The sequence below is a fragment of the Felis catus genome, chromosome B3 (assembly GCF_018350175.1).
Source record: "Felis catus isolate Fca126 chromosome B3, F.catus_Fca126_mat1.0, whole genome shotgun sequence".
In the NCBI taxonomy this organism is placed as follows: Eukaryota; Metazoa; Chordata; class Mammalia; order Carnivora; family Felidae; genus Felis; species Felis catus.
In genome coordinates this window covers 68,364,956-68,379,820 of record NC_058373.1, presented here as the reverse complement: position 1 = coordinate 68,379,820, position 14,865 = coordinate 68,364,956, and the positions used below count along the sequence as shown (strand labels likewise).

The window sequence follows — 14,865 nt, the reverse complement described above, 5'->3', positions numbered from 1 at the left end:
ATAGAAAGTTTTATTTCCTGTGTGTCTGCTCTTAACACGTCTGTATTTGTTCTTGGTACTGCCTTAGCTTCCAACTCCTCCTTAAAGACAAACACCTAATCCAGTCTTTATCTGGAACATGCCTCATGCTTTTTTTTTTTTTTTTTTTTTAACCCTATCCTATCTGCTTCATTTGGGGCTTCTCGTAATTCAAGGTTTGCCACATGGAAGGAAATTTCCTTTCTCTCCTGAGCTACTTGTCTTATCTTGCCCCAATTTTCAACATCTCTCGTCAGGTTAATGTCAAACTGTGGCATTTATTTACTCAGTTTACTTGCAGGAGGGACTCTGGAGTCTTGGAGATGCTCACTTGAATTTTGTGCATAATTGTGTGCTTCTTTGTAATTGGCTTCTTTTGTGATCTTACAGAATACCAAGCTGCTATTTTACACTTGAAGAGGGAACACAAAGAAGAAATTGAAAACCTACAGGTATATCTCTTTGATTCTACTGAACTGGTTATGTGAGACTGATACTTAGTTTTCTCGTGTACTGAAGTAAATATTCCCCTTTTTGTTGCCTTATTTACCTAGACAGCATCTGCAGCTGGCACCTGACAATGGGCACTGCGTTTATCCTGGGGAGGGAAGACTTGAACTCCATTTTTAATACAATTGAGTTCCCATTTTTAAGAAACGCCACAAGTGTGTTTGATTGGGAAAAATGTTATACTTGGAGAAAATATTGGTTGTATTTGTAAAACAAGAAACAAGATAGAGTATTTGGACTTTGACTGTTCATAAGAGGTCTTTAAAAACCTATTTTTTCCTAGGCACACTCAAGACTCTTGTTTGGCTTACTCCCATTCATGTATTTGTATCCGTCCATCTCAGGACATCCCTGCAATACGATGTCATGCAGATCAAGGCACTTAGGGAAGTGACCCTAGTAGGAGACAGGGTGTGTTGAGTCATCCATTTTCTATCCCCAAGGAGGGCTTGGAAAGTGCTGACTTGATCCTACTTTGTGGAGCCCAGAAAGACTGAGGGATTTACTTCCTCCCACTATGTAATTGTCATTTCCTTATGCTTGCGGTGCCTATAACAGGAAGTGGTAGAGTTTTAATCAAATAACTAAATATTGAATCAGGCACCGATTCTAGTTTACTGATGGCTGGGTTGACCTGTACCTTAGAGAACAATAGCAAAATTTAAATAAAACTTGGTGTTTATTCAGTGCTCATTACTCGCTAATTTAATGAATTTGTGGATCAAATATTCTTCTTTCCAATAAGTGACAATGTGCTTTTTAAAATAACTGAGGCTGTGTGTTGGATTATATGTAAAGCCATTGCAAACAGCAAAAAAACATTATTAAATAGGTCAGATGGTGTATAAATTCAGCTCGTTTTAAGTAGTTTGGAAGAGGAAATGAATCCATTTCACAAAGAAAGAAACAAACAAACAAAAAAATGGAAAAGTACCTCTGTCTCCTAGGGGGAAATGGAGGCCCTTAGCTCCTTTGTTGCAAAGTGCTCTACAGAGACCTCTCTTTCTTCTTCTTTGTTCTGGTGTGCAAAAGATTCTCAGCTGTCTCAGAAGAAGTGAAATGGGGATTAATTTAAGAAACAGATTGCTAAAGAGGGTAGGCACAGAAGTGACTCTGTGAGCAGAAGTTTTGTGAAACAGCTCAGTTTTAAGTTAACACTGGCTTCCCCAGGTTGTAGGGCTTTGATAGCTAAATAATATTTACAGTAACAGCAGGCTCTTACAGTTTTTGAGTTCCTACTTTGTGCTAGGCATTGTTGTAAGTATATTACATGTATTATCTTGTGTTATTTCCACAAAAGTCCTATGATTTACATCTCAAACTAAGACAAGTTTGGAGGGATGCCTGAGTGGCTCAGTCTGCTGAGCATCCAACTCTTGGTTTTGGTTCAGGTCGTGATCTCACAGCTTCCTGGGTTCAAGCCCCACATTGGGCTCTGTGCTGGCAGCATGGAAATTCTCTCTCTCTCTCTCTCTCTCTCTCTCTCTCTCTCTCTCCCCCACTCATGCTGTCTCTGTCTGTCTCTCTCTCAAAATAAATAAATTAAAAATAAATAAATAAATAAATAAATAAATAAATAGTTGGAGAAGCAAAAGAGAAGAGTAAATGGAAGGGGAAAAGTATATTGGGATCATGTTTTCCAGTTAAAATAAAGGTTAAATCAGGATATGATCGACAACAGTAAAGTTTAAAAAATGTTCCTAATTATGCCTTAAGTTTTCTTTATCCATGAAAGGACTATCTGTTCTTTGCTTGGTATCAGTAAACTTAAATTCTTTTGTCCAGTATTTGTGATTCATACAAAATTGCTGAAACCCTGTGGCCATGGCACATTACTGCCCTCGGGGGCGGGGGGCGGGGGGGGGCAGGGGCAGTGTCCCCGATCTATACACTTGCCTGTGGTTTGGAACTATTCCATCCATCATAGACTGACAACCTTCAATAGGAAACTGACAACTCTTATCCCTGATCTGACCTAGAGAAGTGTTTGGGGGCAAACACAGCATTTTAAAGATTGAATTAGGAATGCACATTTTAAGATATGGAGGGGTTTCCAGCTGTTTCTTAAAAAAACTAGAAAATCTGGCAGCAGCGGCTTACTTTTTTTCTTGCATGACTTAAACAGGCTGCAGTCGAATAAGCAGGTGCCTACTTCAACTGTGATACATGTTCTCCAGTTTGCCACTGTCCCCACTCTGGGCCATTTCATCTGCCTGTCCCCTCATCACTTTAATTAACCCCCCCCCCCATTCTCTGGGAGCTGAAATCACTAGATTGGCAGCAACACCAAATAGAACAGATGCGGTTGATAAAAGAGACCATAACCCAGCCTGGCTGTGCTTGTGTGTGCTCACCGAACACCATCTCTACTTGCTTTGTTCCACAAAGAAATAGTCACACCTGTTGTCATAGGACTAGTAGAAGATAGTGGGTGACCGAGCTGTTACTTTGATGTTCATTTCCTTATATGTCACTTCCATCCACAGCCCTCATTGTCCGTTAGGTTTCCTTTCTCCATTTACTGGTCATGGAGAAGTCAGAGGTGTTTCAGGACTTCTTCAGCATGCCTTTCTAGAATAAGAAGGATTTCATGCTTAACATGAAATCACATGCTTAACATGAATCACAAAGTGATTCATTGTGTCACTCCCTACAAGAATTGATGTGTATCACCTTCAGATTTTTTAGTTTTTCACAGACTTTATTAAATTTTTTTTAACATTTTTTTTTTTTTTGAGACAGAGAGAGACAGAGCATGAACAGGGGAGGGGCAGAGAGAGAGGGAGACACAGAATCGGAAGCAGGCTCCAGGCTCTGAGCCATTAGCCCAGAGCCCGACGCGGGGCTCGAACTCACGGACGGCGAGATAGTGGTCTGAGCTGAAGTCGGACACTCAACCGACTGAGCCACCCAGGTGCCCCAGTTTTTCACAGACTTTAAATCACTTAATTAAGTCACTTAATTATTCAGTTTTCCCACCCACAAAATGGAAACCTTATCACCTAAAATAACTTGACTAGAGGTTGACCTTTCTAGTCTAGAGTCCCAAGGCTAGTAAGAGTGAGGGAGTCTGGAGTCTGTAATCTCATCACACTCTGCAGTGGAATGCTGCACTGCAGAAAGGGCTCAGGGCTTAGTCCTAGAACTGGCTTGTCAAAATGTGTAGGGACTACGTGCACATACCCCTTACATTCAACAGCAAAGACTTACAGATTATTTGAATAAAATCCGTTCCCGGCACCTAAGTTTTACACACCTTCCACGGAAACTGAGAGCGCTTAGCTGACACAGAGCTCCAGTAGGAGAGTAGTGGCAGAATCAAACATTTTTTTCTGACTTTGCTATTTTGTGTCATTTATAATGTAACCATAGCAAATTCTTCAATTTTGTCCAAGTGTGCCCACCATTTAGCAAACTCTACTTTGAGAGCTTATGATCACTTCATGACTCTCAGCATCATCCGGTTCATTTTTCATTTTTGGATAGTTCTGTGCTCCTTCATTTTTGAAAAAAACAGCACTTACCTTCATAGGTTCTCTTACCTGAGAAATTTTTGCCTGGAGTAGCCAATGCATAAGTTCATGACTATTGGGTAGAAATCTAGCTCCAATCTGCTGTTTTAAGAAAGGCACATGATAAAACTAATTCTCCCATGATACAAATAAAGAATTCTTTGAGATTCCTAGGATCAAGATTTTTTTGAATATTGTTCTATGTTGACTCATGTTATCTTATCTCAATGTATAATCCACTTCCTTAAGTTCAAGTTAAATTCTTTGAATGGTTTTATTACCCTTTTTATACATCAAAGTCCTGTTAATTTGCTGATTGTAGGCATCTTGGAGAGAGCAATGATTTCTTTTCCCTCTCTGTTTTTGAAAGTACCTAGCAAAGTGTTTGGCACATACATGATGCTCAAACAGTTCTTCTTTTTTGAAAAAAAATTTTTTTTTCACATTTATTCATTTTTTTTTTAATTTTTTTTTCAACGTTTATTTATTTTTGGGACAGAGAGAGACAGAGCATGAACGGGGGAGGGGCAGAGAGAGAGGGAGACACAGAATCGGAAACAGGCTCCAGGCTCTGAGTCATCAGCCCAGAGCCCGACGCAGGGCTCGAACTCACGGCTGACCGCAAGATCGTGACCTGGCTGAAGTCGGATGCTTAACCGACTGCGCCACCCAGGCACCCCACATTTATTCATTTTTGAGAGACAGAGACAGAGTGTGAGTCAGGAAGGGAGAGAGAGAGAGAGAGAGGGAGACACAGAATCCGAAGCAGGCTCCAGGCTCTGAGCTGTCAGCACAGAGCACAATGCGGGGCCCGAACCCACAGACTGTGAGATCATGACCTGAGTTGAAGTCTGATGCTTAACCGACTGAGCCACCCAGGTGCCCCGACAAACATTTCTTCTATAATGACCTATGACTGAAAAATCATAGTAGGGATTTGATTAAATTTAGGTACTATGTGCCAACCTTTGTTTTTGGCATTTAACATTAGTGGTATGAAGGATTAATGTAGAAATATAAGCTAAGTAATAGATTTGTCACCATTTTACAGATAAAACATGAGGCTCCCAGAGACTGTGACTTGTCAGAAGTCCTAGACTAGTAAGTAGGGCAACTTGAATTTGAATCCATCTACAGCTGTCTGGCTTGGAAGCTGTTACCCTTTATACTATTCAGTGCAGCATTAATGGAAAGAACATTGGATCCAGAATCAGAAGGTCTGGATTTGTGGTCTTAGGTCTGGGTGATGAACATTGTCAACTTCTGGTAATGCTTTCAGCCCATTTGCCTAATTTCTAAAATGAGAGACTAGGCCATACAATCTCTGATAGTGTCTTTGGATTTTATTATTGACCCCACCATACTTAAAAAAAAAAAAAAGTTCAGTTTATCCATCATATTGTCCATTCAGCCTTGGGGTTCTCCAATTCACAATCTCTAAATCCCTATTATTGACACACACATCCTTTATTTCTTTTCGTTTCTTTTGGAGGTCCCCCTTTCTAACATGCTTGCCTCTGTGGAGCAGTGTGTTCATGTTTCAGTAACAGTCTGCATGCTAGCTTTCTAGTGCTTTTTCAGATGCATGACTCTGTGAGGGATGCAGCTTCTAGAATGGTAAATGAGTCGTCTATAGGAGGGCCAGCTCTTCTTTATGACAGGAGTGAAGTGGGAACGTGGCATGGCCATGGCTTCCTTGGCTCTCTGCCTCTTCAATTTTGAAAGTTGGAAGGGGATGTGTGGGGGCGCTGCAGGGAGGGGGAAAATGCATGCCCTCTGTCTGGCTTTTCAGGAGCTTGGGATAATTTAAGAATGTTGTTTTTGATCATCACTTAAGCAATTTGGAAGTAGGTGCCATGGAAATGACAGGTTGTTTTATCTCTTTTTAACTAATGTTCTTTGCGTTGTAGGATAGAAGAAAGAACTAGCCAACATTGACCTTTTCTTTACGGGAACCCTTCTCATTTATCCCATTCATCACATGCGTAGTCCATAACTGAGGGGAAGCTTGACTGAGCGATGGCCTCTGGCAGGCCCCTGCTCATTGTGCAATGCAGTCACATTTCTAATATGGTCACTCCCGCTGTGAAATGATCCAGGGACAGATGCCAAATGAGACATTAACTTACATTGTACCTTGTTGTCCCCAAGAGAACCAAATGGTATGTTGGCCTCCATTAAACAAAACTTGTAGACTTCCTTTTCTGTCTCCAACCCACCCACAGGCCCATTCCTAATAGTTTACACATGCTGTTGACACAAAGTTGATTACAAACTACACTTGAGCTGATACAGCTAAACTTATAAAGATACATAAATCCTGTGCCTTTTCCATTTGTTATGTTCTTTGTTATCAACATGATACATTTAAGTGTGTTAGTTCCTGGAGAATACTGTGAGGGGAAGGGAGTGATTTGTAGAGGGATAAACAAAAGCTTCACAGTTATGAAATACGATGATTTTATTGAGCCCTCGTGGTATTCCCCTAAGTGCTGATATTAGTATAATTCATTACTGAGATGTCAAAAAAGAAGACAGAATTTAAAATGTTGAGAAATATTTTAATTCACTGTTTCATTGTGGGTATATAATACACTGTTAGGCATTTAGTAGATCTGCTGGTTTACCGGTGTTAAGATGCTTCCCGGGCCTTTGGCTACCTGGAAGCCCACAGGTATATTTGGAGTTTAGTTTTGATGGACAACACAAAGCAATTAATTCCCTGGCCGACTTAGCGGCCCAGGAGCCCTTTGTCTCAGCCTTCAGGATGCTGTATTGCCTGACATAATTCAGTTATTCCATCAAGTCATGCTCACTGATAGAGGGACAGTGGGTGCAGAATGAAGAATGTGTGCATTACTCATTTGTACCATTGAGACTGATGCTGGTTTTGCACACCTCCTTCATGTACCATCAACTCCAGTCATCCCTTTGGATTCTTAAATGATGAACATGAGTCACTCATGGGGGCCAAGACAGTTTTTCTTTCTTTGGATACTTTATAAATATAAATATAAATATAAATATAAATATAAATATAAATATATAATTATAAATATAATTATAAATATAAATATAAATATAAACACACACACATACACACACACAGTGTTTTATTAGTTTCAGGTGTACAATATAGTGATCCAACAATTCCATACATCACCTTGCGCTCATCACAAGTGAACTCCTTAATCCTCATCGGCTATGTAACCCATTCCCCCCACCCTCCTCCTCTGGTACCCATCAGTTCTCTGTAAATAAGAATCTGTTTCCTGATTTCTCTCCCTCTCTCTCCCTCTCTCTCCCTCTCTCTCCTTCTCTCCTCTCTCCTTCTCTCTCCTTCTCTCTCCTTCTCTCTCCTTCTCTCTCCTTCTCTCTCCCTCTCTCCCTCTCTCCCTCTCTCCCTCTCTCCCTCTCTCCCTCTCTCCCTCTCTCTCTTTCTCTCTTTCCTCCTTCTCCTCCTCCCCCTCCTCCTCCATTTCCCTTTGCTTGTTTGTTGTCTCTTAAATTCCACATATGAGTAAATCATATGGTATTTGTCTTTCTCTAACTGACTTATTTCACTTGGCATAATACTCTGTAGCTCCAACAATGTCATTACAAATGGCAAGATCTTATGCTTTTTTTGTGGCTGAATATTGTTCCATTGTGTAAATATACACCACATCTTCTTTATCTATTCATCAATCGATAGAGACTAGTTTGGCTATTGTCGATAATGCTGCTATAAACATAGTGGTACATGTATTCCTTGGGATTAGTGGGTTTTTTTTTTTTTAATTTTTTTTTTTAACATTTATTTATTTTTGGGACAGAGAGAGACAGAACATGAACGGGGGAGGGGCAGAGAGAAAGGGAGACACAGAATCGGAAGCAGGCTCCAGGCTCTGAGGCCATCAGCCCAGAACCCGACGCTGGGCTCAAACTCACCAACCGCGAGATAGTGACCTGAGCTGAAGTCGGACGCTTAACCGACTGAGCCACCCAGGCACTCCGGGATTAGTGTTTTTGTACTCTTTAGGTAATTACCCAGTAGTGTGATTGCCAGATTGTAGGGTAGTTCTACTTTTGACTTTTTGAGGAACCTCCATACTGTTCTCCAGAGTAGCTGTACCAGTTTGCATTCCCACCAATGGTGCAAGAGAATTCTCTTTTCTCCACATCCTTACCAGTACCTAGTGTTTCTTGTGTTGTTGATTTTAGCCATTCTGACAAGTGTGAAGTACTATCTCATTATAGTTTTGATTTTCATTTTCCTGATGGTGAGTGATGATGAACATCTTTTCATGTGTCTGTTGCCCATCTGTATGTCTTTGGAAAAATGTCTATTCATGTCTTCTGCCCATTTTTAATTGGATTATTTGTTTTTTGGGTGTTGAGTTGTGTAAGTTCTTTATATGTTTTGGACACTAGCCCTTTATTGGATATATAATTTGCAAATATCTTCATTTCTGTCGGTTGCCTTTAGTTTTGGTGATTGTTTGCTTCGTTTTGCAGAAGGTTTTTATTTTGACCTAGTCCCAGTAGTTTATTTTTGCTTTTATTCCCCTTGCCTCAGGAGAGATACCTTTCTTCTAGAAAGAAGTTGCTATGGCCGATGTCAGAGAAGTTACTGTGTTCTTTCCCAGGATTTTCATGATTTCAGGTCTCACATTTAGGTCTTTAATGCATTTTGAATTTGTTTTTTGTGTATGGTGTAAGAAAGTGGTCCAGTATCTTTCTCTTGCATGTTGCTCTCCAATTTCCCAGTATCATTTGTTGAGGAGACTATCTTTACCATTGGATATTCTTTCCTGCTTTGTCAAAGATTACTTGACCATATAGTTGTAAGTATTTTTCTGGATTTTCTATTCTGTTCTATTGACCTAGGTGTCCATTTTTGTGCCAGCACAATAATGTTTTGATTACTACAGTTTTGTAATACAACTTGAAGTCCAGAATTGTGATGCTCCCAGTTTTGCTTCCCCCCCCCCCCAAGATTGCATTGGCTATTTGGAATCTTTTGTGGTTCCGTACACATTTTAGGACTATCTGTTCTATGCTCTCTGAAAAATGCTCTTGGTATTTTGATAGGTATTACATTAGATGCATGGATTACTTTGGGTACTGTAGCTATTTTAATTATATTCTTCCAATATGTGAGCATGGGATTCTTTCCATTTCTTTGTGTCCTCTTGAATTTCTTTTAGTTGTGTTTTATAGTTTTCAGAATACAGATCTTTTACCTCTTTGGTTAGTTTTATTCTTAGGTATTTTATTATTTTGGGTATAATTGTAAATGGAATTGTTTTCTTAATTTCTCTTTCTGCTGCTTCATTGTTGGCCATAGAAATGCAACAGATTTTTGCACATTGATTTTTCTATTCTGTGACTTTACTGAACTTGTTAATCATTTCTGGCAGTTTGTTAATTTGTTGGTGATCTTTGGTTTTTCACTATATAGTATCATGTCATCTGCAACTGGTTGAAAGTTTTACTTCTTCTTTACTGATTTGGATATTTTTTTTTTCTTCTTGTTGTCTGATTGCTGTGGCTAGGACTTCCAACACTATATTGAACAACAGTGGTGAGAGTGGACATCCTTGTCTTGCTCCTGACCTTCAAGGGAAACATTTCAGTTTTTCTTCATTAAGGATGATGTTAGTTGGGGAGTTTTCATATGTGACCTCTATTATGTTGAGGAACGTTTCTTCTAAACCTACTTTGTTGAGGTTTTTTGTTTTTGTTTTTTTTTTAAATCAGGAACGGATGTTGTACTTTGTCAAATGCTTTTTCTACATCTATTGAAATGATCATATGATTCTTATCCTTTCTCTTATTGATGTGATGTATCACCTTGACTGATATGTAAATATTGAACCACCTTGTATCCCAGGAAAAAATCCCACTGATTCTGGTGAATGCTTTTTTAAAAGTATTGTTGGATTTGGTTTGCTAGTATTTTGTTGAGGATTTTTGCATCTGTTTTCACCAGAGATACTGGTCTGTAGTTCTCTTTTTTAGTGGTGTCTTTATGTGGTTTTGGTATCAGGGTAATGCCTGTCTCATAGGATGAATTTGGAAGCTTTCCTTCCTTTTCTATTTTTGGAATAGTTTTAGAAGAATAGGTATTAATTAACTCTTCTTTAAATGTTTGGTCGAGTTTGCCTGTGAAGCCATCTTGTCCTGAAATTTTGTTTTTTGGGAGGTATTATTAATTATTAATTATTATTATTATTATTATTATTTATTCACTTGCTTTGCTGGTAATTGGTCTGTTCAAATTTTCTACTTCTTGTTTCAATTCTGGTAGTGTATATGTTTCTAGGAATTTATCCATTTCTTCTGGGTTGTCCAATTTGTTGGCGTATAGTTTTCCATCACATTCTCTCATAATTGTTTGTATTTCTGTGGTGTTGGTTGTTATTTCTCCTCTCTCATTTGTGATTTTATTTTTTTTTTAGTCCTTTTTTTCTTTTTCTTGATAGATGTGGCTAGAGATTTATTATTTATATTCCTTATTTCAAAGAACTGGCTCCTGGTTTCATTGATCTGCTCTATTGTTTTTTTCAGTTTCTGTATCATTTATTTCTGTGCTCATCTTTATTATTTCCTCCCTTCTGCTGGTTTTAGGTTTTATCTGCTGTTGTTTTTCCAGCTCCTTTAGGTATAAGGTTAGGTTGTTTATTTGAGATTTTTCTTGCTTCTTGAGGCAGGCCTGTATTGCTATAAACTTCCCTCTTAGAAGGGAAGTTTTGCTGCATCGCAGAGGTTTTGGATCATTGTGTTTTTATTTTCATTTGTTTCTGTGTACTTTTTAATTCTTTTATTTCCTGGTTGACCCATTCATTGTTTTGTAGCCTGTTATTTAACCTTCATATATTTGTGGTCTTTGCAGATTTTTTCTTGTGGTTGACTTCTATTTTCACAGCATTAGTCAGAAAAGATGCATGGCATGACTTCGATCTTGAATTCGCTGAAACTTTTTTTGTGGCCTAAGATGTGATCTCTTCTGGAGAATGTTCCATGTGTACTTGAAAAGAATGTGTATTCTGCTATTTTAGAATGGAATGTTCTGAATATATCTGTTAAATCCATCTAGTCCACTATATCATTCACAGCTGTTGTTTTCTTGTTGGTTTTCTGTTTAGATTATCTGTCTACTAATGTAGGTGAAGTGTTAAAGTCCCCTATTATTGTATTACTCTCAAATATTTCCTTTATGTTTGTTATTAACTGTTTTATGTGTTTGGGTTCTTCTATGTTGGGTGCACAAATATTTACAGTTGTTATATCTTCCAGTTGAAGTTTCCCTTACAATTATGTAGTGCCTTTCTTTGTCTCTTATTACAGTCTTTGTTTTAAAGTCTATTTTGTCCGATATCAGTATTGCTACTCTGGCTTTCTTTTGACATCCATTTGTATAATAGATGTTTCTCCATCCCCTCACTTTCAGTCTACAATTCTAAAGTCTAAAATGGGTCTCTTGTAGGCAGTATATAGAGGGGTCCTGTTTTTTTTAATCCATTCTGTCACCCTATGTCCTTTGGAGCAGTTAGTCCATTTACATTCAAAGTAATTATTGGTATATATTTATTCTCATATTATGTTGTATCTCATATTATTTGTTTTGTGTTTGTTTCTGCAGCTTTTCCCTGATCCTTTCTTGTCTTTCTTTCATGGTTTACTGAGTTTCTTTAGTGATATAATTGGATTTCTTTTCTCTTTATTCTTTGTGTATTTATCAGTGTGGTTTTTTTTCATTTTTATATATGGTTATCTTTGTGTTTGTCTATAACTTCTTTTGCATATAGAAGTCCGTATTAAGTTGATGACTATTTAAGTTTGAACCCATTCTTTAGTCCTTTCCTCCCCATGTTTTAGGTATATGTTAGTATTTTACATCCTTTTATTTTGTGAGTTCCTTAACTGATATTTTATAGAAATGTTCGTTGTTACTGCTTTTGTGTTTCCTACCTTCATACTGTAACTTTTGCTCTCTGCTTTCCACTCAGAGTCCCCTTTAATATTTCTTATAGGGCTGGTTAGTGGTCATGGACTCCTTTAGTTTTTGTTTGTCTGGGAAACACTTTATCTCTCCTTCTATTCTGAATGATAGCCTTGCCACATAGAGTATTTTTGGCTACAGATTTTTCCCAATCAGCATTTTGAATATATCATGCCACTTCCTTCTGGCTTGTAAAATCCTCTTCTTGCCTTATGGGATTTCCCTTTCATGTTACTGTCTTCTTCTTTCTTGTTGCTTTTTAAAATGTTTTCTTTATCACTATATTTTGCCAATTTAATTACAATACGTCTCGGTCTGGATCTGCTTTTGTTGATTTTGTTGGGGGATTCTCTGTACCTCCTGGATCTGGATATCTATTTCCTTTCCCAGATTAGGGAAATTTTCAGCTCTTATTTCAAGTCCAGTGAGTATCCTTATGATCATTACCTTAAATACTCAAGTGGGCATGTCGCTGTTTTGCTTACATCTCTGGCCGTGGCCTTGTCATGTTCTTTCATTCAGGATAAATTTCTCTGTCTTCTTATTTTGTCTAAATCTCTGTGCCTGTTTCTGTGTGTTGGGAAAATCTGCGTCTCCTGTTCTTGTGGGTAATGGCCTTATGAAGAAGAGGTCCTATAGTGCCCTGCTGTGTAGTAGTTAGTGTCCCCTATTCCCTAGGGCCAGGCCCTTCTGTGAGTGTCCCTGATGTGTGCCTAGCTGTTTTGTCCTGGCTGCTTTGTCCTTCAGACCAGTCATCTGCAGAGGCTGTCTTTGCCTTTTGTGGGCAATGTTTGGTCCTTGGCCTAAATGTGATGTATTTTAACTAGGTGGGCTCTGGTATGTTTGTGAAATGAGACCTGTTGCTACTGCTGCCAGAACTGAGGCTCCACAAAACTCCCACACTGGGAGACACTATAAGAGCAGGGACTGGTCCTGTCTTCTGGGGGAGGGGACCCTCCATGCTGACACGGAGGCAAGACTGACTTCATGGGGCAATTTCGCCAGAGTGCAGGGCTTGGCGTAAGCAAGTTAGGTAGTGCTTGTTGGGGTTGCGCTGGTTCCCACAGGTGGCCCTGTGCTTATGCTAAGGGATGGGGGAGGGAAATAACACCTGCTAGTTCCTTTTTCTGGAGTGGTGTCTCTGTTAATGCTGACTCTCTGGGACAGGCTCCAGAACAGGCACCTAACCTCCCCACTGTGTGCCCAGGCACTCTTTAGATCACTTTTTCTACACTGTATGTCTGTGGGTTGTTTGTCTGCCTTTTCTTCAAGAGCAGCCCCAGGACTTTTGGCCTCTCCTAGAGCCAGGCACACTGACCGTTATAGCTCCAGTCTTTAAGTCTCACTGGTTGCAAGAACTCAACGAAATTTGAACCATTCCCTTTCCAAGACAGTTGCTATGGGGAATGGTCTTTTCTGTGTGCTCCCCTGTGTGCTAGTCTGTTACTCACCCTCCTCTGTGACCGTGGCTCACTCCCCACTGCAGCAGCCATGATCCATTTCTCTCCCAAACCACATCTCTGCACTTCCTACTTTCTTTGATGTAGCATCTTCTCTACCTTTAGTTGTGAGCTTGTTCTGCCAGTGTTCAGGTTGATGTCTTGGGTATTTGGGATGATTCAATAGTTATCTAGTTGTATTTCTGGGAGGAGGGGAACCCAGGGCCTTCCTCTGCTGGTATCTTCTGCTCCTAAAATCTGGGCTCCTTTATTTGTTTATGTTGATTGCCTGGCCCTGCAGACATCAGAGTTGATGGCCCTGGTGTGGAGCAAAGAAAGACTGAGTAAGAATCTCCTCATCCTCTTTCTCCATGGTCTCTTGAGTACCAAGCAAAAGTCCCTGGAGCTCTTAGATCTTTGTGGACTTTTTTTAGATTTCTTTTCCTTTTTCCTTCCTCTCTTATCCCCCTTCTTCCTGCCTCCTTTCCTTGAAAGGGCTATTGATGGGATAGGGCAGCATTGTTGGAAGAGTAAGTGAAAGATAAACTCTTAGTGCAAAAAATTTGGTATATTCTAGGTCATTTTAGAAAGGGATGGGAAGAAATTTTGTTTGATTTTAGAGTTTTATTTTATTTTATTTTTTAATTTTTTTTTCAACATTTATTTATTTTTGGGACAGAGAGAGACAGAGCATGAACGGGGGAGGGGCAGAGAGAGAGGGAGACACAGAATTGGAAACAGGCTCCAGGCTCCGAGCCATCAGCCCAGAGCCTGACGCGGGGCTCGAACTCAAGGACCACGAGATCGTGACCTGGCTGAAGTCGACGCTTAACTGACTGCGCCACCCAGGCGCCCCAATTTTAGAGTTTTAGTTTGCTTTCTGACTTGATTGGAGATGGTTATAATCAGTTATGGAGTAGGAGTTACTACGTCTATGCCAGGCACTGTGCTCAGTGCTTCATGTACATAATTTCTAATCAGTTGAGACTCAAAGAAGTAAGGTCCTGTCTTGAGTTTTCACAGCTGGCCACTTTGATGGCAAAGATTTACTAGCTGGTGTGTCTGGTTTCCAAATCTCTGTTTCCACTGTCAACTTGTTAACTGATTTTGATTCACTTTCTCTAGTATAATGGTTTTCTTAATTCTCATTTTCCTTCTTCCCCTCATCCTATGGCAAAGACTGCTGCAGATCATACCTTATTATTTTCATATACAGGCTCTTCATATGATTAAAAAAATAAACAATGGGGACATTTCTGTGGTGTTGGGCAAGAGATATCGGAAGATTCCTCTTATTTCACTGGTTTCAGAAGTCACAAGCTGTTCTGCTTTCTTCCCACCAAAGTACAGAAGAAAAGAGCATGTAGAAGATTGCCCCCTCCGATTTCATTGCTCACAG

General features: G+C 39.5%; 1 protein-coding gene across 4 annotated transcripts in view; it reads left to right on the top strand.

Moving 5' to 3' along the window:
* FMN1 (formin 1) overlaps window positions 1-14,865 on the top strand; it is a 429,704-nt gene that overhangs the window by 181,767 nt on the left and 233,072 nt on the right. For all 4 annotated transcript variants that reach the window (XM_023255532.2, XM_023255529.2, XM_023255530.2 and 1 more), the window contains one exon: window positions 409-470. In XM_023255532.2, coding sequence (XP_023111300.2) covers window positions 409-470 — 62 coding nt within the window. The remainder of the gene's footprint in view (window positions 1-408; window positions 471-14,865) is intronic.